This window comes from Acaromyces ingoldii, assembly GCF_003144295.1.
Source record: "Acaromyces ingoldii strain MCA 4198 unplaced genomic scaffold FA10scaffold_4, whole genome shotgun sequence".
NCBI classification, from domain to species: Eukaryota; Fungi; Basidiomycota; class Exobasidiomycetes; order Exobasidiales; family Cryptobasidiaceae; genus Acaromyces; species Acaromyces ingoldii.
The window spans coordinates 1,742,703-1,762,778 of record NW_020290250.1 but is presented as its reverse complement, the minus strand read 5'-3'; the positions used below and the strand labels follow the sequence as shown (position 1 = coordinate 1,762,778).

Genomic DNA, 20,076 nt, shown 5'->3' with positions numbered 1-20,076 from the left:
CAACGCCTTCTCGAGAAAGCTCGAGCAAGGGCCACGCAGCTCGTTCCTACAACCACCAGACCGGCCGCAAGCAAGCTTCGCCCACCATGAGTATTATGGAGTATAACGGCGGGTCCGTCGTGGCCATGAAGGGCAAGAACTGTGTTGCCATTGGTGAGTAACGATACCCGGCTCACCTTGCGCATGCGCGAGAGAGAGATGAATACGAAGCTAATATGCTATGCTTCTCCTGGAATACAGCCTCGGACCTCCGTCTGGGCCAGCAGGCCATGACAGTGGCATGCAACTTTGACAAGGTCTTTGCGGTCACTGAGCGCACCTATCTGGGTCTTCCAGGTCTGGCGAGCGACGTGGCCACGCTCAAGGAGACATTCCGGTACCGAGTCAATATGTACAAGATGAAGGAGGAGCGAGAGATCCAGCCAGAGACCTTTGCTCACCTCGTCAGCTCGACATTGTACGAAAAGAGGTGGGTGATTCCATCAGGGCTGTCCAGTAGGGCCTTAGTGCAGAGGGCTCATCATCGTCCACCCTTTCTTCTGTACAGGTTTGGCCCATACTTTATCGAGCCCGTCATCTGTGGCCTGTCCTCACCAGATGCGCCTGTGCCAAACGAGCCTTTCATCGCAGCCTCGGACCTCATTGGGTGCCTCAACTTTGCAAAGGACTTTGTTGTCTCGGGAACCGCTAGGTAAGCCCTCGCCAGATTCTTGTAGCAACTTCACAGAGGAAGGGAAGCTCACACATGGGAATGGGGACTCGACAGCGACAAGCTCTTTGGTATGGCCGAGGGGCTCTGGGAGGAAGATTTGGTGAGTAGGCTGACTGGGCGATGAGACTCTCGATATTGGAGACCGGTCGCTCACACTCTCGTCTCAGGGACCTGAGGAGCTGTTCGAGACTATCAGCCAAACACTGCTGGGCGCCTTGGAACGCGACGCCTTGAGTGGGTGGGGAGCGATTGTCCGAGTCATGTGAGTGATGCTCTCTCGTCCTGCTGTCTCGAGACGGGGCACTGATTAAAGAATGCTGCCACCACCGCTTTCAACAGTACACCAGAGAAGGTGACGGAGCGCTGGCTCAAATCACGGCAAGATTAAGCTGTAGAAACACAAGAACAGAACGAAATGCAATTGAACATGGCATCAGAGTCACTACGCTCCTGACAAGCCCTCTCCTCTCCCAAAAGAGGCGTGAGGTAAAAGAAAGAACTACCAATCCGAAACCTTTTTGGCGGCCGTGGTGGCCTTTGCGACGAGGGGTTCGAGCTTCTTGGAATCCCCTGAAGCCTTGGAGGCGCCGACGGTGTAGCCGAAGCCGTCGAGCCACGGCGTCGTCTGACTCCGCTGAGCCTCAAAGGTCTTGATCTTGTCGCCGTGAACGAGGGTGAGAGCAATGTCGTCGAGACCCTCGAGAAGGCACTTTCTCGTAAACTCGGGCGTCTTGAAGGCAAATGATGTGCCGTCCTGGAGGACGACCTCTTCCTTGACCAGGTCCACCTTGACCTTCTCGCCGGCCTTGGCTGCCTCCATGACCTTTGCCACCTGCTCCTTGGGGAGGCGGACCGGAAGCGCGCCGTTCTTGGTATAGTTTGTGCTGAAGATGTCACCGAACGACTCGGCAATGACGCACCGGATGCCAAAGTCGGTCAGGGACCACGCAGCGTGCTCACGAGAGGAGCCGCAGCCAAAGTTCTCCTGCGCGACGAGAATGTTGGCTCCGTCGAATGGCTTTTGGTTGAGGACAAAGTCGGGAAGCGGTTCGCCCGTCTTGACGTCGTACCGGAGCGGCCAGAAGAGGGCCGAGCCGAGGCCGGTGCGCTTGATTGTCTTGAGGAACTGCTTGGGAATGATGAGGTCCGTGTCGACGTTGTTGCGCGGCAGGGGAGCACAGAAGCCCTCAAGCACCTGGAACTTCTCCATGCCACCTCCAGACGTGGTCATCTCAGACTGGGGCACGTCGCGGAGCGCGTCTTCGTCCGTGGTTGCTGGCGCATCCGCTGTGGCACCAGGCACGATGGGCGAGGGTGGCGGCAGAGGCTTGTCGGTGAGATACGACTTGTTGTCTGTCATCTGGATCTGGAATCCGGGCTTGGAGGCCTCGAAGCCGACTCGCTGGCCAGCCTCGAGCTTCCTCACGTCGGTCAGGTATCCTGTCACGGCGCAGGCGGCGGCCATGGCGGGAGACATGAGGTGCGTTCGGCCACCAGCACCCTGGCGGCCTTCGAAGTTGCGGTTCGACGTCGAGGCGCACCTCTCGCCAGGCGCAAGCTGATCCGGGTTCATGCCCAGGCACATGGAGCATCCAGCCTCCCTCCAGTCGAAGCCGGCCTGGATGAAGATCTTGTCGAGGCCCTCTGCCTCTGCCTGCTTCTTGACCAGTCCGGAGCCAGGAACGAGCATGCAGTAGAGGTGAGAGGCCACTTTCCGCCCGTGAAGGATCCGCGCGGCCTCGCGAAGGTCTTCGATACGTGAATTCGTGCACGAGCCAATGAAGACCTTGTCGATCTTGACTTCCTCCATGGGCGTGCCTGCCGTGAGGCCCATGTACTCGAGGGCGCGCTCCATGGCACTGGCGTGGTTGGCATCCTTGCCGTCCGTCTTTGGGTCGGGGACCTTGCCCGTGATGGCGACAACGTCCTGGGGGCTCGTGCCCCACGTGATTGTGGGAGCGATGTCCTTGGCGTCGACGTACACCTCGGCATCGTACTTTGCGCCCTCGTCGGACGGCAGCGAGCGCCAGTTTGCCACCGCATCGTCCCATGCCTTGCCTGTCGGCGCCAGGGGCCGGCCTTTGATGTATTCAAACGTGATCTCGTCAGGTGCGATGAGGCCTGCACGGGCGCCGGCCTCGATTGACATGTTGCAGATGCTCATCCTGGCCTCCATCGACAGGCTGCGGATCGTCGAGCCGCAGAATTCAATGACGGCACCCGTGCCTCCAGCCGTGCCGATGATGCCAATGACGTGGAGGATGATGTCCTTGGAGTTGACACCAGGACCAAGCTGGCCATCGACTTGGATCTTCATGTTCTTGGCCGGCTTCTGAAGGATGGTCTGCGTTGCCAGGACGTGCTCGACCTCACTGGTGCCGATGCCAAAGGCCAGAGCGCCAAAGGCACCGTGGGTCGACGTGTGGGAATCGCCGCATACAATCGTGGCGCCGGGAAGCGTGAAGCCCTGCTCAGGGCCAATGATGTGCACGATGCCCTGGCGGTTGTCCGAGAGACCAAAGAAGGTGAGGCCAAACTCCTTGACATTGTCCTCGAGGGTGAGACACTGAATCCGCGAGTCCGACTGCTCGACGAATGTCTTTGTGTCGCGGTACGTCTTTCGAGAGATTGTGGGGATGTTGTGGTCGACAGTGGCGAGCGTGCAGTCAGGCCGCCTGACACTTCGCTTGGCGTTTCGAAGACCCTCAAAAGCCTGTGGCGAGGTCACCTCGTGCACGAGGTGCCGGTCGATGTACAGGATAACACTGCCAAAATTTGGTTCTCAGCTTCAGGAATCGCAGACCGCCTCGACAACACCACTCACGTCCCATCAGGGTGCTTGTAGGCGGCATGATTATCGAAAATCTTTTGGTAAAGCGTTCTTGGGGCCGCCATGGTGGGGAGCAACGCTGGATTGTGGTCTTCGTTAATGCAGCACCGTCGTGGACGTCGACGGTGGAGTCAGAAGGATTGAGAAGCCGAGAGCAAAGTATCACGTGATGTCTAGACGTCGGATCTTGCGGCCGAGCAAAAGCGTGCCAATCAGGCCGCGCGTGTTACAAGTTCATCAAGCCGGACGCGGCATATGCGGACGAACAGCAGAACAATGAGCATGACAGCCCGGGATTATATTGGGCTTCTTTTCGCATCTGACGTGGCCAAAGCGCTGCTGAAGATTGCACAGCGGAGGCCGAGATGGTGTTTCCAGGTAGTAAAAAGGAGGGGCTTGCTCGGTCTGGGGAGCTGCTTCTACTGTACCATGATAGCACCATTGCTTTCGCAAGAGCTGCTACTGTTCAACTACACCCGCTACCACGACTCCTACCAGTGGTGCCAAGAAGCATTCCACGCTCGCGTGTAGCCTCATCAATATTGATCGGCTGACACGAACCTTTACCTACTCTACGCTACTCAGCCTGGTTAAGTGTGCGAACACACCCGAAATAGCTGTCCTCTGCGCTAGAGGTCGCGCTAATACCCCCGAAGACAAGTCTCACTTTAATTAGCCGCATTTGAATATCATTCCAGACATGATGGTTCAAATCCTGTCTTGATTGCCCATTTACGGCGACTTGACGACGGCTTCTGTTCACAGAAACGGAAGGGAGGGGAGGGGGTGTCCCGCGCAGAGGAAGCGGGGGATCCGTCATCAGCCTCCCTGTCCTCGTCTCATCGCCACCACCATCGTCGTGTTCACAATCCTCTATTGCGCACCGATTTGCCGACCGTAAGACTGCCATTTATCATCCGATGTCGTCCCGCCTTGTCAAGATTCAGAAGAGACAGGCGCTGGGAGGGGTCACCAGCAGTCTCAGCTCGGGCGGCCAGAGTGCCAGGTGAGAGCTGCCGGAGATTTTCCAAAGAGCCTGCATGCAAGGTTATGCTCATTCATTTTATTCGCTCCTCTTCTTATTCATCTACTTCCTCACCAAAGCAATGCTGCCCAGCAGGCCACAGGAGACCTCTCCAAGACTCAGCTCATCGGCCTCTCAGTCGGCCTCGTCGCGATCGTCGTCCTCGTCGTCTTTGCACTGTGGTGGTGCTGCACGAAGACGGCGCGCCGCGACGACAAAAAGGAACGAGAAGCTGCTCGTCGTCCTTTCGTCCAGCTAGCTGCACCAGCTGGCAGCCCCTATGACGAGAGCGGCTTCGACCAGGGCAGGAATGCCATGATGAGCCAGGTCGCCCTTTCTCCGCAGACGCACGAGATGGACAGGCACCGTCGTATGGAACAGGCTCATCAGATGCCACCCTCCACATCTCTTCCACCATCGCCAAGTTCGGCCGACGACATCTTCGATGACCGCAAGGGAAAGGGTCACTTCCAGCCTCAGGCGTTGCAACACGCCAAGGCTTATGACGCCTTCTCCAACGATGGGACAGACGGGTTTGGCTGGGGCCAACAGCAACCTCACTATGCGAACCCTCACGATCTGCAGCAAGTTCACGTCCCCCCGCAACACCGTCAAGCAGCAGCACCATCAGTCCCACCGCAAGCAGCAGTGTACCTCGACGCTCACACGCTCGCCCTCGAGCGTGCCCGAGCCGCATGAGCTCGTTGTCCATTAATCTTCCAGATACCCCGACTTGTCGCATTCTCACTGTGCTTCGTTCTCATGTCTTGCCTGTAACACACTTGCTGTCGTTGTGACTCCTGTAATCCACGTAATTTGCTTGTCCACAGTCCGCCGAGGTGACGCGAGATTGTGACGCCACGTGATGTGGCTGAGCACGGGGCACCCGCTGTCCGCCCAACCAAGCTGGGGAATAAGGCGAAGGTTGGTGGTCCCTCCTCGACGACGACGACGACGACTAATAGCAGTGGTGTGACGGAAGTCGCTCAGAGAGAATGACGTCGACACACTTGGCGCAGTCGCCGCTATTGCGCATCCCGCACAAGGCGACGGAAGAGGTCGACCTAGCCTCTGTGGTGAGCCAGCTCATAAAGAACTCGTATGGCGAGGATCCACGAAACTACGCAGAGCAGCTGGGCGCGCTCAATCGGGCCCGGCAGGATGCCGTTCAGGGCGCCGGAAGCGATCTGACAGGTGCGTCTATACAGCGCAGAGCCTTGGGCGCTTGGGAACGAGGTGAAGCAGATGAAGCAGCGGCTCATTCGTTCCTCTACAGCAAGAGACCTTCTCTACAAGTGGTTCCACATGCTGGAGATGCTCGAGCTGCGCTTTCCCGAGCTCAGGGTTCCCTTCCCTTGGTAAGTTCGTTGCGCTCGGTCATACTCCGTCTCCGTTGTGCAGTGGACTTCCCTTTGCTCACGACCTATCTGACTTCTCAGGAAGGACGCCTTCACGGAGAAGCCCATCTCGCAGCACTCGCTGGCGTATGAAAAGGCCAGCATCATCTTCTGCATGGCAGCTGTGCTCTCTTCGCTTGGCGCGAGAACCAATCGACTAGGCGCCGCTGCCTCATCGCCAGGCCCAGCGGGCACGCCAGCCAGCCCAACGGCGGCACACTCTTCAAGCGCAAAGAGTGGTGCTGGCAGCGCAGCAACTGCTGCAGCAGCAGCGGTAGCCACGTCGCCCTTGGGAGGCACAAAGCTCGCCTACCAGTCGTTGCGCCAGTCGGCAGGCATGCTCTCGTACATCAACGAAAACTTCCTTCATGCGCCTTCGACTGACTTGTCAAAGGACGTGGTCAAGTGGCTTGTCGACGTCGAGCTGGCCCAGGCCACCGAGGTTTTTTGGGAAAAGACGCTCGAGGAGAAGAAGGGAGGCAGCCTGGTCGCGCGCTTGGCCTGTCAAGCAAGCATCTTGTACGGGAACTTGGCCGAAGAGGCAAAAGAGTGGATCACCAAGGCAGTCTTTGAGCGCAGCTGGGGGCTCCTCGTCCAGGTGAGTTCTTGGCACACGCTGTGTGGTATCGAAGGGGGGAGAGGAGGCTCACACACACGCTTTGCAGACCAAAGCAAAATACTTCGCTTCACTGGCCCAGTACCATCGTGCGACTGTCGACTCTGGTGCAAGTGCTCATGGTGTGGCCCTCGTCAGATTGACGCTGTCGGAATCCCTAGCAAAAGAGGCGCAGAAGCTCTGCATTTCCTTTTCCGTCTCGATTACGGGCTCCCACTCGACGTTGCCTGCCGATGCAGGCACGTCGCTCAAGTCTCTCATCGATGCCCATTTGGCCCAGGCGACGGCCAAGAAGCAGACAGCGATCAAGGACAACGACCTCATCTACCACGACATCTTGCCCACCGAGAGCACCTTGGCCCCTATCGAGCCACTGCCGGCTGCGACGCCCATCAGCATTCAGGAGGTGTACAGCAGCGCAGATATCCAGAAGCTGATCGGTGCTACGACGGGGGCTGCACCGGCGAATGACCTCTTCAGCAACCTTGTCCCGCTAGGCGTCCACGAAGCGGCGAGCATGTACAGCGAGGAAAAGGCAAAGCTCGTTCGTAGCGAAGGCGAAAAGGCGACGCTGGCCGACGGGCAGCTGACGGCCGCGCTGGAGTACATGGGACTTCCACAATCACTCAACAAGTTTCGACAGCAAGGCGGTGCTGGCGATAGTGGCTTTGACGATCTCATTGACCCAGGCAAGGAGGTGCGCGAGTGGTCCGAAGAGGAAATTGCCGGTGGAGGCTCCCTCGGCATGGACGGCCTCGGCTCAGGCAGTAGTGCCGTCGATGATGCGCTGCAGAGCCTCTCTGTTCGGAGAGAGAAGGCCAGGGCAGACATGCAAGAAGCGTCGCGGCTCCTCGACGATGAAGCGGCGCAGTGTGAGAAGCTTCGAGTTCGCTTTGGGGATAAGTGGACCCAAGCGCCAAGTGGATCGGCGACACGGGCGTTGCGGAGCGACATCAAGAGTAACCGAGAAGCACTGGACCAGGCCGTAGGAAACGACGAGGCTATTGCCAGGCTGTGGAAAGAGGAAGGGGCCATGATCAGGGTGCTTCTGAGCGGTAATGAGGGGCTTGAGGCAGCATTTATCGAGGCCGTCAGCGGCAGCGGCAACAGCGGAGCTCGAAACGGGTCGCAGCCACAGCTGCTTGATCTGACAGAGAGTGAGGAGACTGCTGACGAAGAGGAAAAGCGACGGGTGGAGTCGCTCGTCTCGTCCATCGAGTCGAATCTGTCGGCTCTTCACCGCGTCAAGCGAGAACGGAGCGACAGTCTTTCGGAACTGAGGAACCGGATCCAGTCTGACGACATTTCCCACCTTCTCATCCTCAATCGTCGGTCACCTCCCGAAGCGCAGACGCAGCTTTTCCAACAGGAGCTCGACAAGTTCCGCACTCTTACACAGCGCAGCGCTCGGAGTGTGACCGAGCAAGAGCGACTCGTCGGGGAAGTGACAAAGGCCTGGAAGAAGCTCACATCGACGAACTTGGGCAAAACTCTTTCGACGCAGTACGAAGCCAAGCGAAGTGCTCGTCAATCTCTCATTGCAAGGCTAAGGAGGGCCAAAGATGCTCACGCCCAAGTGAGAGCAGGATTGGGCAAGGCCTTGGCGTTCTACGGTCAGCTCGAAGAGATTGGCACGGAGCTGAAGCGGAATGCGAAGAGTTTCTCGGAAGAGAGGCGAGCAGAGAGGGAACGCCTCAAGCAGGAGGTCGAATGGGAGGAAAGGGGCACTGATGGTAGCAGCGGTCTCGAGAGCAGTCTTGGCGGACTCAACCTTGGTCGAGACACTTCTCAGTCTTGGCGCTCAGCCGGGCCCCCGCAAGCACCGCCTCCTCAGCAGCAACAGCAGCAAGCTTATCAGCAGCGTTACGCACCGCCGCCGCAGCAACAGCCTCAGTACCAACAGACTTCGCAGTATCAGTCGCCGGTCACGCCAACCTCACCGTATGATAACCTCGACTTCGCGTTTGGAAGAGGGTCAGGTGCCTCGGCTGCTGCTGCTGCACCACCACCACCATCGTCGAGACAGGCTTCGTACGCGTCACCCCCGCCACCATCGCATCCGTCATATACTTCTCCTCCGCCGCCACCTCAACGCTCTGCTTACGCCTCCCCACCGCCTCCCTCGACTCACTCCATGTATGGCTCCGCGCCTCCGCCATCCTCTTCCCCATATGGCTCCGCGCCACCACCCCCGCATTCGATCTACGGTTCGCCGCCGCCGCCGCCAACGCAGCCTTCTTCCTCTTCTTACATGCCACCGCCGCCACCACCTCCGCAACAGCAGTCGTCCATTGGCCTGCCTCCCCCGCCTCCGCAGTGGAGCAGCCAGGTCGCCTACGGAGCGGCACCACCACCGCAGTCTTCCCAGCAGCAGTACTCCCGCCAAATGTCATTGGGACCTCCACCGCCGCCTCTGCCTGGACAATCCTCCTATCCTCAACACGGATCACAACCGGCGCCCCCTCCCCTGCCTAACCAATACCAGACATACCAGCAGCCTCAAACGCAGTCACCTTATGGGGCTTATCCCCAGCAGCAGCAACAACAACAGCCGCAGCAGGGATGGCAGCAGCAGCAACAGTATCCTCCATATCGATGAGATGGAACATGGCAATGCATAATTGTGTGGAAGCGAGGTATACTGCTGCATGTGCTGTTACAGAGAGGAAAAGGAAAGGCCCTGGAGCTGAGCGATGAGGTCTTCGACGGCTGAGCGGCTCGCAGCGAGGTTGCCGGCCTCGGCCTTTGCGAACGCGATCCAATCGTCAATGATGAGGTCGTCTGGTTGAGTGAAGAGCATATGGATCAGTCTCTCCCTCTGTGTGAAAACGCAAAGCATGCAAAGAAAGAAGGGGGGGAAGAGGGGCGTATTTGACTCACCGAGATACTGAAATCTTCGAATCTCGTCCCAAACGGCGACTCTGATCCGGTCGTTCCGCTTCTTGAGCTTCTCAACTAGGGCCTGATCCTTTACGATTTCCCCCTCTAGCCGTTTGACCTCTTGCTCCAGCGCGGCGACAGGCTTTGCCTGGTCCCTAGCTGCCGCCACTGCGTCCTTTGCCGTCTTCCACCGCTGCCTCGTGGCCGCGATTCTCTTCTCGACATCGCCGACGGCCTCGGGCCGCGCGAGTCGCTCGTGGCGCTTGAGGAGATTGCAAAAGGCCAGGATCGCATCCCGGTGGTTCTTGAGGCTGTCGAGCGTCAGCGACTGGGCCCTTGCCCTGGCATGGGCCAGATCGGCATAGTCTACGAGCAGACCGGGTACGAGGCCACTAGCCTGCGCACACGGACGGAGCTGCGCGGCGCGCTTGTGCTGAGCAGGATTGGTGGTCGGCACCGTCAGGTGCATCTTGGCCTGCACCTCCAGCAGCGACGAGAGGGACAGCGAGAGCCGCGTCGATTCGGCGCCGGCCGCCTCGTGTCGACGGCACACCCGCTCCCAGCTGGCGACAATCATGTTCCAGCGGTCCAAGAGCGTCGGAGCAAGCTCCTTGGCGCGAGACACTCGCTCGTCCAGATCCATGGGCACGCCCTGAATCTCGGCTTCGGACAGTGTCCAGCCGTCGTCCAGGCCTTCTTCCAGGGGCTGGTCCATGAGCGCGGGCAACTTCCAGGCGTTGTCTTCCTCGTTGGCGACCGAAGCGGAAGTGGTTGAAGCAGAACTTGCTTGCGATGCGGCTGCGGTTGTCCTCTTTCTGGCATTCGCCGGCTGTGCGCCCTTTGTCAGGAAGCTGGCGACAACGGCATCTGGCTTGAGACGCGTGTGGGAGACGAGGTTGCGCACATAACGGGCAAGGGCGAGCCTGCGCTGCTCAAGAAAGGCGTCTTGGGCCTCGTTTGGGTCGGTGCGATTGAGCTGAGGAAGCGAGAGTCGCTTGGAGGGAAGAGGGTACACGAGCCGGAACGGATAGCGGGCAACAAGGTAGCCGTGCAGGTTGACAAAGTCCGTATAGCGTCGCTTGACAGAACTCCTGGAAGGCGAGAGCGGCGTCTTGACATTGTAGAGGACGTGGCGGAACAGAAAGCCGCCCAGCTCGGGATGCAGCTGGACCGTCGTTGGATGAGGTGAGACGTAGAAGGGACTTGGTTCAAGCTGTGGTCCGCCCCTTGCGCCTCCTCGCGATCCCTCGTTCCACCCACGAATCGCCGACGTGGTGCTCGCAAAGGACATGGAGCTGGGGAGGCCTTCGACTTCGCTGGCCTGGCTCTTGGCCGTTCTTGCGAGACTGCCATTGAATGTCTTGCTCCCAGCACTCATTGCACTCAGGTCGAGGTCAGGCGAGGGCCACTCGTTTTGCGCCGGGTTGCTGCTGATGACGCGGCGTGCGAGGCCCGCATCAATTGCATGGCCCTGCTGGTGCTGCGCGACAAGGACGAGCGCGAGGGCAAAGGCGTGTCTGGTGATGTTGCTAGACGAGGGCGGGGAAGAGTGGTTGATAATCTAGAGAAACGAATCTAGTCGTCAGCTCGAAGAAGAAGAAAGGCCAATGCGTCTGCGTTTTCCTTCTCTCTCTCTCTCTTTATCTCTTTCCCTCCACTCACCTCCTCTACGTCGCCAGCGCTCAGTCCGCGAGCTGCACCAACGACTCTGCGCAGCTGCGAGAGCGACAGTTCATCGATTGCCTCTCCGTCGTCTTGGTCCTCGGCGCTCGCTCGGTTCCACACGTCCTGATAGGCGGGCGGGAGGCGAAGGGTGAAATAGGACGCGCTGCCCGCGCCGTCCTGATCCGACGATGCAGACGATGGCGCGTCCGCGGCGCCGTTCCTGACCGAGGACGAGGGCGCCCACGTCAACGGCCTCGGGTAGTTGGAAGAGGAGGAGGCACCCTGCTGGTGCCGGTTTGGTGACGTCGCCGACCAGGGGTCGTCTATCGAATACGACATGGCGCGGTGTACAGTGAGTGTCCAGGCTGGAAGAGAGTCAACCCCCTTTTCGGGAGAGAGAGGCAATGAAGTCGCCGCACCGTGCGAGGAAAAATCCCCCAGCCACGCGTCGACTTCAACATCTGAGCGAGCAGGCAGGGGAAAACAAAAAGAAAGAAAAAAAAGTTGCTTGAGACTAAAGAAAGAGAAAGTTGACAGGTTGTTCTTCTTTCTTGGTAAAGGTGCTGACGATGAGCGAGAAGGTGTTCAAAGTCACCAGAAAGGCACCAACGGCCTCGATAACATCTTCGAGGGCCTATCTCCACCCTTCATCCCTTAGGACTTGCGGCGCACAAGCTGGATCCCCAGCAGTGTTGGTGGCACTCGATGATTCGTCAAAAAAGGTTGGATGCCTCGTCACCAACCTCTGGCCAAACTCGAGCCTAGATTCCGATGGTGAGTACTGGTGGTGCTGAGTAGTTACAGGGGGGAAAGCTCAAATGATCTGGCGAGTAGCCATCTCTCTTTCTACCTCGACGAGCGAGTCATGCACGAGCATAAGCGTCTTCCCTCTCAAGGAACAAGACGTTATGGCAGCCACGTACATCGTCGTGAAGTGCACGGGGCTGGAACAGAAAGAGGACAGTGGCGAGTACATGCGGCTGCTCGAAGTCCATGCCAGGGAATCACTTGTAGGCCAAGGCTACTGCTGGGTGGGGCAAAGATGGCAGCTCCCTCGTGAGGGTGGTTCCGAAGGGAGGCCAGGACGGTGCACAATGGAGAGCGTGGAGCTCAACAGGATCCGTACCGCCTCTAACACCTCTCCGCTTTCGTACAAGTGGCCTGAGGACGTCGCATCTACGGTTTTAAAAGTGACGAGAGGAACACACATCTCCGTCGAGGTTGCCAAGGAGAGGAAGGGAGAGGGGATGAGCAACGGAATCAAGAGAAACAGCGAAGGCTATGCTGCTCTTGGCGGTCTCGATCGACAAATTGAACAGATCCGCCGCCTGGTCGAGATGCCGCTGACGAGACCGGACGTCTTTCGAAGATATGGCCTCAAGCCGCCGAGGGGCGTGCTCCTCTACGGCCCGCCTGGAACAGGAAAGACGTCGCTGGCCCATGCCGCCGCTTCGGCTTGCGTCGAGGCTGGCTCAATCCATCTCGTGTCTGGACCCGAACTCTCCTCCTCCTTTCACGGAGGTACCGAGCGTAGCCTTCGACGTCTGTTCGAGCGCGCCCAAGAGACAGCTCCCAGTGTCGTCATCATCGACGAAATCGATGCCCTGGCGCCCAGACGTGATGCGGGAGCTGGAGCCGATGGAGCTGGTGTCGAAGGGGCGGGCGAGGTCGAGAGGCGCGTCGTCGCTACCCTTCTGACGCTCATGGATGGCCTGGGTCAACGACAGGGTTCGAGCCAGGGTCGAAACAAGGAACCCGAGGACCAGGAAGGCCGCATCGTTGTCATTGCTGCCACCAATCGTCCCAATGCGATCGACCCGGCGCTGAGACGGCCAGGCCGGCTCGACCGAGAGATCGAGATTGGCGTGCCATCGAGCGAAGCCAGAAGGTCTATACTCGATGTGCTCCTGCAAAGAGTACCACATACCCTTGACGAGGATCAGAAGAAGCAGATCGCCGATCAGTGTCACGGCTTCGTGGGCGCCGATCTCGCCTCGCTGGTGAGAGAAGCGGGCATGCGCGCAGTCACGCGCGAGCTTCTCGATGGACCCAGAAGCAGCCAAGACTCCATGGCAATGGACCACGTTGTCTCCAAGATGAACGACGTCAGCCTCACAAGTCAAGATGACAGCAACAAGGTGACCCTAGAAGACTTCAGACACGCCCAGACCGTTGTCCGACCCTCTGCGATGCGCGAAGTCACGCTGGAGCTTCCCAAGGTGCGATGGTCCGACATTGCTACCGGCCAGGCGGGGGCCAAGGTTCAGAGCCAGATTCGAGAATGTGTGGAATGGCCCTTGAAGCACGCAGACACCCTGGCCCGATTAGGAATTCAAGCGCCAAAAGGCTTGCTCCTCTACGGCCCGCCCGGTTGTAGCAAGACGCTCATTGCAAAGGCACTGGCCACCGAAAGCGGCCTAAACTTTGTGGCTGTCAAGGGCCCGGAACTACTGAACAAGTACGTGGGCGAGTCAGAGCGATCACTGCGCGAAGTCTTCCGCAAGGCCAGGGCCGCCTCGCCTTCGATTATCTTTTTTGACGAAATCGACGGCCTGACGACGATGAGGGGCAGCGACGGCGGCAGCGAGGCGTCGCACTCGGACAGGCTCATTGCTACGCTGCTGAACGAGATGGACGGCGTCGAGGGCCTTGGCCACGTCATTGTCGTCGCAGCCACCAATCGTCCCCAGGTCATCGATGCAGCTCTGCTGAGGCCCGGTCGCTTGGACAGGCTCCTTTACGTCGGTCCACCAGACCTGGAAGCGCGCCGCAAGCTGCTCGAGATTCGCGCTGGAAAGATGACCTTTGGCAACGACGTCAATTTGGATGAGATTGCTACGATGGTGAGTTGTTTATTTTCTTCTTGTTTACCGGGGCGTTCTTCGGGTGGGTCGGCGTGTGGGCTAACCGAATGGCCTTTTTTTTCTACTCCTTACAGACCGAGGGCTGTTCCGGGGCGGAGATGGTTTCAATTTGTCAGGACGCCGGGCTGAGGGCCATGAACGAGGACCTCAACGCGCCCTGCATCGCGCAGCGGCATTTACGTGGGGCGGCGGCTGATGTTAGGCGAAGGATCACGCCCCAGATGATTCACAGCATAGAGGCTTGGAGGGATCAGGTAGCGCTGTAAACAAGGACGATGTTTTGAGAATAAATACCGGAAGTGCACTCGGAAAGGCGCTCCAGATGCCCCGTTGCCGTGCAGCGCGGCGTGGCAAGTACGAGGAGTCAGAGGCTGAAGGTGAGCAAGGGGTGGCGAAAGGGATATAAGAAGGGGCCCTTTCGACAATTCTTCCTTTCCCTCCTCACCACAACCTTCTCATCTGTTCTCTGCGATTTGCTCTGAGCTGGCCTCAAGAAAAGCGATCGCATCTGTCTGAGCTGGGAACTCTTCGACACAAACGACAACAGCAACCAATTGCTCCTTTTCGTGATGCTCTCTAAGCGCAACTTTGCTACTCTGCTCTCCATCGCCATCGGCCTAGCGCTTCTTGGCAACCACTTCGCCGAAGCGGCTCCCCGTGGACACAGTGACATAAATGACCACGACGAACTCACTGAGCTCGACTCCCCTGGCCTTGAACGCAGGGACATTCACCCCCATCATCTGAGCCACAGTCACATGCTTAGCCGTAAGAATATCTGCTTCCTCTCTCCCTTTCCCCGTCGTTACTGAGTCCTGACACATCCTTGTCTTTTACAGCGCACAAGATGATGCAGCGCCGGGCTTTCGAAACTACCCTGCCGCTTCCTCTGCCCCCTCAGGCTCACCGCTACCACAACGTGGTCATCCCTCAAAACGAGCCCACCGCGGTCGTCCAGCTGGGTGGCCTCGGCCGTCTGCCCGTTCACAATCACGGCCACAGCCATGACCATCGCCACTCTGATGACAGCGACGATGACAGCGACGATGACAGTGATGATGGCAGCGATGACGATGACAGTGACGACGACTACGATGATGACGATGACGACGATGACGACGACGATAGTGACGAGGACAACGACGAGGCTAGGGACATGGAAGAGCTGCGCCGTCTCATCAACCTTGACGAGCAGGTCGAGCACAAGCATGAAGCCCTTGAAGATGCCATGAAGGAGCAAGCCCAGCTCGACGACTATCTTGACAATCAGATCGCTGACGAGCTCTCCCACGGTGCCGCCTCGAACAACCATAGCCATCACCATCATCATGATCACCACCATCACCACGACAATCACGACAACCACAAGAAGTCCCGGGTTCGTGTTGTTCGCCGCCGCCGCCTTACTCATGACGACAGCGAGGAGAAGCCCTACAAAGTGTTCTCTCTTTCTTCTTAAAAGCATCGCGTAGACCGTGTAACTGTAACTATGAGAGACTTAGTTCGGTTGAAATAGAGGGTCGAAAGACGCAGAAGAAAGACGATGACAGCATTGAATAAGCAAAGTGTTCTCGTCTACACGAGGCCGTCGTACAGCGAGAGGGCCTGAACGATAGTGGGGTCCTTCTTTGACCTGCAAGGACAGAAAGCTGAGTGGGAGGTGGGGAGCATAGTGTGAGAAAATTAACGCACCCTTCTTGGAATTCCTCAAACGACAGCTGCGCATTCTTGTCCTTGTCCATCATCGCAAACAGCTTGTCGACCCTCTTTGCTGGCGTATCCTCATCCTCGGGCAGCTTCACCATTTGTCCCGTCATTTTGTAGATGCTCCTCACGATGGCTGCGTCGCGACACTCTCTTGTCAGCTGTCTAGCACCCTATCTTCTTTCTTTGCTGCCGTCCTCTTTCCCAAACTCACTAAGCATTTCGTCGTAGGTAATGGTGCCGTCACCATCAATGTCGTACAGCTGGAACGCCCATCGAAGCTTCTCGTCGAGCCTGCCTCGGCTGGTGACGCTGAGCGCGCAAATAAATTCCTTAAAGTCGATTGTTCCGTTTTTGTTCTCATCAAAGACGTTGAAGACGAAGTCGGCAAAGGTAGAAGGATCACCAAAGGGGAAGAATTGCTTGTAGATTCGAGCAAACTCTGCCTTATCCAGCACACCCGAGGGACAGTCCTTGAGAAAGCCCTTGTACCTGCAAATGACACCATCGGTACTTGCTCGCGAGGAGAGGGAAGCGGAAAAGGGTAAAATGCATGACTTACCATTGTTGAAGCTCCTTGCGGTCGACTGTGAGGTTGCGTCCATGTGATCAGAAATTGCAGGAGAAGGACGTGTGGGAGAGGAAGCTGATACTCACAGTAGGTGCTCTTCTGGAGGTCAACGAGCTGCTCAGGCGTCAGCTTGCTCTGATTCTTTCCCATTGTTGCTTTTGTTTCCTTGTGTGATGTGTGCAGGCGTGAGAGAAGGGACAATCAGGTTATCGTATCGGTAGGCGGCCAGCGGCGCAATATCCTTCTCCAGAAGGCAACTAAGCTACGTCACGAGAGCTGTCGCTACAAGACCTAGAGTCAGGTTGTAGGCTACAGCGAAAGTCGGGAAATGAAGCTTCCCTCGTTGCCAACTTCTTGACAGAGGGAGAGACAGAGATGACAAGGTCGACGTTGAAGGAAGGGGAGTTCCGGTGGAGGAGATGAGAGCGAGATGCAGGTGGTATTTTTAGACGGCCCTTAAGGATCGCATTGCCAAGGCCTTAAATTTAAGGCGCCACGTGGATCTCGGACACCATCGACAGTCCCTGTACATGTACACAGCCCGAGAATTAAAGCCACAGGCATTTCACAGCTTTTGACAGGCAAGGGCCGTCATCGAGAAGCAAGCAGTGAGATCAATTCGCCAAGACAAAAGAACAATTTACTGGAAGACCGAAGATATGACTAGCTAAGAATATAGAAAGGAGCGACCCTTCTAGTGGTAGCGATAAGTGCTGGGCACGGGGGGCACAGCCGGCGCTGGTTCTTCGTTCTCAAACGGATTCTCGCTGTTGACCGAGTAGATACTAGGGGTCGTTTGATACGAAGTAGGGCGGTTTGCCTCAGCGGCGCTGTTGTAATCATTGTGGTGCTGGGCCCGACTCAAAAGGAGCTCGGAGCGAGGAACAGAGATGTCTGCGCCACGGGCGTCGACGCTGGGCCGACGAGCATTATTGTCACGGTAGGAAGAATTGTCCTGGCGACTCGACATCTGGGGATAAGCATTGTCGGTGGCTACAGAATGAGATGCCCTTGCGGGGAGACCGTAGGTGGAAGATGGCGCCGCTCGTGGAAAGAATTTGGCACGAGGGACCGTCGTTCGTGGCTGAGCTCTACCGACGACGTTCGGGTCGACCGTCGCCCGTGCTGCGCGATCGATTTGGTAGAAGTCTGAGTCAGTAATCGGTGGAACAGTCTGAGGACTAGAGCCGCGAGAGGCCGATGAAGCTGTCGAAGAGTACGAGTTACTGGGTTGGTGTCCAGGGCGCTTTCCACCTCCGAGCTCAGTCCTCAAAGAGTTGGGTCCAGGTGTGATCTTGGGCGCTGGAGGCGTTCTCTTGTTACTGTTTGAGACACCATTACGATCGTCGAAAGGGTTCTCAACGATAGGGTTAAGACTGACCGAACGAGGAGCCGTGGCAGAAGTGGGACCAGAAACGGGTCCTTCATTGTGTCCAAAGCGCATCGGTGTACCCCTGGAACTAGATTGGATCGAGTTCGCATTGTTAGTCGCACCATACGTGTAAGGAGTGAAGGAGGTGCCAATCTGGGTCATGTCGTTGGCTCGACGCGACTGCGAGAAACCTCGGGAAAGAGTACGGAACATTTGCGGGGCACCGTCGTTATCGTTGGAACGAGAGGCGTCTCGAGACCAAGGCATGCGCTCGTGCCTGCGCTTCATTCTCCTCCGCACGAAAAGGAGCATCAGCAGGAACACAACAGCGACAGCTGCCAATGTAGCGATGACGACACCGGCTACACCGCCTTTGCTCAGGTTGGTTCCATTGCCTTGAGGCGACCCTATCTGGTCCTTTTGCGAGTTGGCCGGCATTACGTGACCCTGGGCATCCGTCGTCATGGTACCTCCCTTTGCCGAGTTGGTCGTGCTTGAGTGATGATCACTGACAGTCGTCTTAGAAGCGCTTGTCGTTTTAGCCGGCGGCGGTGGCGACGTGACGCTGCTACTTGGGACCGAAGCGGTAGACGAGACGAGCTGAGCAGTGGCCGTTGCAGGTGGAATCGTGGAGTTGAGGCTGGTTGCGGCGCCCAGCATGCCACCAATGTCACCGCCGCTCACCTCGCTCATGATAGACGAGGCCAGTCCTGTGGCGCTATTGATGAAAGAGCCGATGTCGGTGGGGAGATTGTCCAAGTCCCACGCGCCATCTGAGCCATCTTGGTTCGCCACGACAGACTTCGGAGATTGACCAGCAGTCGTGGTAGCATCTGCACCTGGGAGGGGAGCTGAAGCAGCCAGAGGTGTGGCAGCGGGAGAGTCGTAGGCAGAGGCAACCTCACTATTGACAGTGGTGGGCGCAACGGCTGCAGCGTAGTCACCACCACCGGCAGCTGCCGAAGAGTATCCGTCTTGCTTCTTTTTGGAGCCAGCATCAGTGTTGGGCATACTGACTGGCTTCTTGTGACCCTCGCCGCCAGTACCATGCGAAGCGGCTGAAGGACTCGCTGTTATTGTGGTCGTCAAGACAGGGCGCTTGTTCTCATTGTTTGGAACGCGATCAACGTGCGTCGTCACCTTGGCAGGCTGTGTCACCGTGGTTGCGTGGCCACCGGCACCTTTGGTCGTTACAGTCACAGCGGGCTTGCTAGTAGTCACAGTCCTCAATTTTGTTTCGGTGTACGGGATCGTGGCTGTCTTTGTTTCCGTCGTCGGCTTTGTCACCGTCGACATTTGTCCATTTGCGCCCTTCGTCGTCATCGTGATGTAGTTGTTCACGACTTGAACCTGGGTGATATTGGTGATGTTGGTCTTGTTGATGTTCTGTTCGTTGTAATTGATTGTCACATTGCGAGGAGTACCGTCGGTGGCGTTAGTGTGGTTGGAACCACCTGCTACCGTTCCGTTGGCACCCGGTGGCGAGATTATTCCGCTTTGAGCGGCCTTACCAGGAGAAGAAGTCGAAGTTTGGCCGGGCTTGAGCGAGGTAGACGAAGTCGACTTCTGGTCAGGCTTAATTGAAGACGATGTAGACGTTGCGCCTGCACCATGGGAAGAAGACGACTGTTGAGTTGACTTGGTCGAAGACGTGTTTGGATGTTTGTCCACGCTGGAAGGGTTGCCATCCTTGCCGTCCTTGCCATCCTTCTTGTGTTCGTCCTTCTTCTTGTTTTCTTCGTCCTTTTCCGAAGCGCCATCTATGGACGCAAAAATCGATTGATAGAGATCGTCGGTGTTAGGCGTCGGTGTGGGTGTCGGTGTTGCATGGGGATGCTCGCCGCTTCCTGAAGATGAACTTGGAGCGGTCTTAGAGGAAGACCATGGTTCCTGCCCAGATTGATGGGTAGGTTGGCGAGCAGAAGAAGAGTCATCGCCTCCTTGTGTCTGGTCTCCTCCTCTGGGGAGAATGGGCTGCACAATGACAGACATATTTTTCCACCGAAGGATAGAAGATAAGAGAGGTTGTGTCGAAGCTATTGGCCTTACAAAGCAGCCGGTGCTTTGCTTGGTTGATTTCGCTTCAGCTCGCAGACCGAGCCGTGTTGTCGATACTTCGGTCCAAAGACGGGAGTTGAGAGGCCTTTTGATTCTCGTGTACCAGCACGAGGAGAGCTATAGCAGCCTAGAATTCTTGCTAGGCTTTGCTTTTACTCAAGATCAAGAGCTTGGAGTCGATCCTGCAGAGAAGAATGGGTCGAAAAGTAAGCGAAAGAGGCACAGCCTCTTCACGGTGCCCAGCAGCAAAGGACTGAGAAAAAGATGGTGTTGGTGAAGAGGAAAGGGAAGAGCGAGGGAAGGGGGCATGGATCAGACCGTCGCCCTCGTTCAAGCAACTCAAGTCAGCAGACCGCAAGGTCACACCTCATCCTACTGCTCCT

General features: G+C 57.4%; 9 protein-coding genes across 9 annotated transcripts; 5 read left to right on the top strand and 4 right to left on the bottom strand.

Moving 5' to 3' along the window:
* Nucleotides 1–53: 53 nt before the first annotated feature.
* FA10DRAFT_268124 (putative PUP3-20S proteasome subunit beta3) lies at nucleotides 54–1,310 on the top strand. The gene is made up of 6 exons (XM_025522192.1): nucleotides 54–153; nucleotides 241–469; nucleotides 548–691; nucleotides 767–812; nucleotides 880–974; nucleotides 1,052–1,310. Exons 1-6 carry the CDS (start codon nucleotides 87–89, stop codon nucleotides 1,098–1,100), a joined length of 630 nt encoding a protein of 209 aa, XP_025376796.1. The 5' UTR covers nucleotides 54–86; the 3' UTR covers nucleotides 1,101–1,310.
* On the bottom strand, nucleotides 1,091–3,607 carry FA10DRAFT_275757 (alpha-isopropylmalate isomerase; the record flags this gene model as incomplete). Its single annotated transcript, XM_025523281.1, has 2 exons — nucleotides 1,091–3,477; nucleotides 3,537–3,607. 2 exons carry the CDS (start codon nucleotides 3,605–3,607, stop codon nucleotides 1,212–1,214), a joined length of 2,337 nt encoding a protein of 778 aa, XP_025376795.1. The 3' UTR covers nucleotides 1,091–1,211.
* Nucleotides 3,608–4,283: 676 nt separating this feature from the next.
* On the top strand, nucleotides 4,284–5,388 carry FA10DRAFT_268123 (hypothetical protein). Its single transcript, XM_025522191.1, has 2 exons — nucleotides 4,284–4,548; nucleotides 4,647–5,388. Exons 1-2 carry the CDS (start codon nucleotides 4,463–4,465, stop codon nucleotides 5,263–5,265), a joined length of 705 nt encoding a protein of 234 aa, XP_025376794.1. The 5' UTR covers nucleotides 4,284–4,462; the 3' UTR covers nucleotides 5,266–5,388.
* Nucleotides 5,389–5,509: 121 nt separating this feature from the next.
* FA10DRAFT_253817 (BRO1-domain-containing protein) lies at nucleotides 5,510–9,563 on the top strand. The gene is made up of 4 exons (XM_025519707.1): nucleotides 5,510–5,760; nucleotides 5,843–5,924; nucleotides 6,006–6,561; nucleotides 6,629–9,563. The coding sequence occupies exons 1-4, from the start codon at nucleotides 5,562–5,564 to the stop codon at nucleotides 9,176–9,178; spliced, it is 3,387 nt and encodes a 1,128-aa protein (XP_025376793.1). The 5' UTR covers nucleotides 5,510–5,561; the 3' UTR covers nucleotides 9,179–9,563.
* Nucleotides 9,262–11,578, bottom strand: FA10DRAFT_148560 (hypothetical protein). Its single transcript, XM_025518089.1, has 3 exons — nucleotides 11,122–11,578; nucleotides 9,468–11,020; nucleotides 9,262–9,360 (listed from the first exon to the last, which is right to left on the bottom strand). The coding sequence occupies exons 1-3, from the start codon at nucleotides 11,461–11,463 to the stop codon at nucleotides 9,345–9,347; spliced, it is 1,911 nt and encodes a 636-aa protein (XP_025376792.1). The 5' UTR covers nucleotides 11,464–11,578; the 3' UTR covers nucleotides 9,262–9,344.
* Nucleotides 11,579–12,371: 793 nt separating this feature from the next.
* Nucleotides 12,372–14,254, top strand: FA10DRAFT_232133 (AAA-domain-containing protein; the record flags this gene model as incomplete). The annotated part of the gene is made up of 2 exons (XM_025518888.1): nucleotides 12,372–13,967; nucleotides 14,063–14,254. 2 exons carry the CDS (start codon nucleotides 12,372–12,374, stop codon nucleotides 14,252–14,254), a joined length of 1,788 nt encoding a protein of 595 aa, XP_025376791.1.
* Nucleotides 14,255–14,347: 93 nt separating this feature from the next.
* Nucleotides 14,348–15,629, top strand: FA10DRAFT_148482 (hypothetical protein). Its single transcript, XM_025518088.1, has 3 exons — nucleotides 14,348–14,365; nucleotides 14,483–14,756; nucleotides 14,828–15,629. The coding sequence occupies exons 2-3, from the start codon at nucleotides 14,558–14,560 to the stop codon at nucleotides 15,445–15,447; spliced, it is 819 nt and encodes a 272-aa protein (XP_025376790.1). The 5' UTR covers nucleotides 14,348–14,365; nucleotides 14,483–14,557; the 3' UTR covers nucleotides 15,448–15,629.
* Nucleotides 15,362–16,668, bottom strand: FA10DRAFT_253810 (putative FRQ1-regulator of phosphatidylinositol-4-OH kinase). Its single transcript, XM_025519706.1, has 5 exons — nucleotides 16,350–16,668; nucleotides 16,255–16,279; nucleotides 15,907–16,184; nucleotides 15,681–15,828; nucleotides 15,362–15,621 (listed from the first exon to the last, which is right to left on the bottom strand). The coding sequence occupies exons 1-5, from the start codon at nucleotides 16,411–16,413 to the stop codon at nucleotides 15,564–15,566; spliced, it is 573 nt and encodes a 190-aa protein (XP_025376789.1). The 5' UTR covers nucleotides 16,414–16,668; the 3' UTR covers nucleotides 15,362–15,563.
* A 238-nt stretch (nucleotides 16,669–16,906) lies between these two features.
* On the bottom strand, nucleotides 16,907–19,627 carry FA10DRAFT_302911 (hypothetical protein; the record flags this gene model as incomplete). Its single annotated transcript, XM_025525184.1, has 1 exon — nucleotides 16,907–19,627. The coding sequence occupies one exon, from the start codon at nucleotides 19,625–19,627 to the stop codon at nucleotides 16,958–16,960; it is 2,670 nt and encodes an 889-aa protein (XP_025376788.1). The 3' UTR covers nucleotides 16,907–16,957.
* Nucleotides 19,628–20,076: the final 449 nt, after the last annotated feature.

Excerpts from the sequence above, each read along its gene's own strand:
- FA10DRAFT_268124 (XM_025522192.1), top strand. The coding sequence starts at position 87 with ATGAGTATTATGGAGTATAACGGCGGGTCCGTCGTGGCCATGAAGGGC. Across the intron at positions 692-766 it reads GTTGTCTCGGGAACCGCTAG|CGACAAGCTCTTTGGTATGG; the intron begins GTAAGCCCTCGC and ends GGGACTCGACAG. Across the intron at positions 975-1,051 it reads GGAGCGATTGTCCGAGTCAT|TACACCAGAGAAGGTGACGG; the intron begins GTGAGTGATGCT and ends CGCTTTCAACAG.
- FA10DRAFT_268123 (XM_025522191.1), top strand. The coding sequence starts at position 4,463 with ATGTCGTCCCGCCTTGTCAAGATTCAGAAGAGACAGGCGCTGGGAGGG. Across the intron at positions 4,549-4,646 it reads TCGGGCGGCCAGAGTGCCAG|CAATGCTGCCCAGCAGGCCA; the intron begins GTGAGAGCTGCC and ends TCCTCACCAAAG.
- FA10DRAFT_253817 (XM_025519707.1), top strand. The coding sequence starts at position 5,562 with ATGACGTCGACACACTTGGCGCAGTCGCCGCTATTGCGCATCCCGCAC. Across the intron at positions 5,761-5,842 it reads CGCCGGAAGCGATCTGACAG|CAAGAGACCTTCTCTACAAG; the intron begins GTGCGTCTATAC and ends GTTCCTCTACAG. Across the intron at positions 5,925-6,005 it reads CTCAGGGTTCCCTTCCCTTG|GAAGGACGCCTTCACGGAGA; the intron begins GTAAGTTCGTTG and ends CTGACTTCTCAG.
- FA10DRAFT_148560 (XM_025518089.1), bottom strand. The coding sequence starts at position 11,463 with ATGTCGTATTCGATAGACGACCCCTGGTCGGCGACGTCACCAAACCGG. Across the intron at positions 11,021-11,121 it reads GCGCTGGCGACGTAGAGGAG|ATTATCAACCACTCTTCCCC; the intron begins GTGAGTGGAGGG and ends TCGTTTCTCTAG.
- FA10DRAFT_148482 (XM_025518088.1), top strand. The coding sequence starts at position 14,558 with ATGCTCTCTAAGCGCAACTTTGCTACTCTGCTCTCCATCGCCATCGGC. Across the intron at positions 14,757-14,827 it reads CCACAGTCACATGCTTAGCC|CGCACAAGATGATGCAGCGC; the intron begins GTAAGAATATCT and ends TGTCTTTTACAG.
- FA10DRAFT_253810 (XM_025519706.1), bottom strand. The coding sequence starts at position 16,413 with ATGGGAAAGAATCAGAGCAAGCTGACGCCTGAGCAGCTCGTTGACCTC. Across the intron at positions 16,185-16,254 it reads CGCAAGGAGCTTCAACAATG|GTACAAGGGCTTTCTCAAGG; the intron begins GTAAGTCATGCA and ends TGTCATTTGCAG. Across the intron at positions 15,829-15,906 it reads TACCTACGACGAAATGCTTA|CCATCGTGAGGAGCATCTAC; the intron begins GTGAGTTTGGGA and ends GTCGCGACGCAG.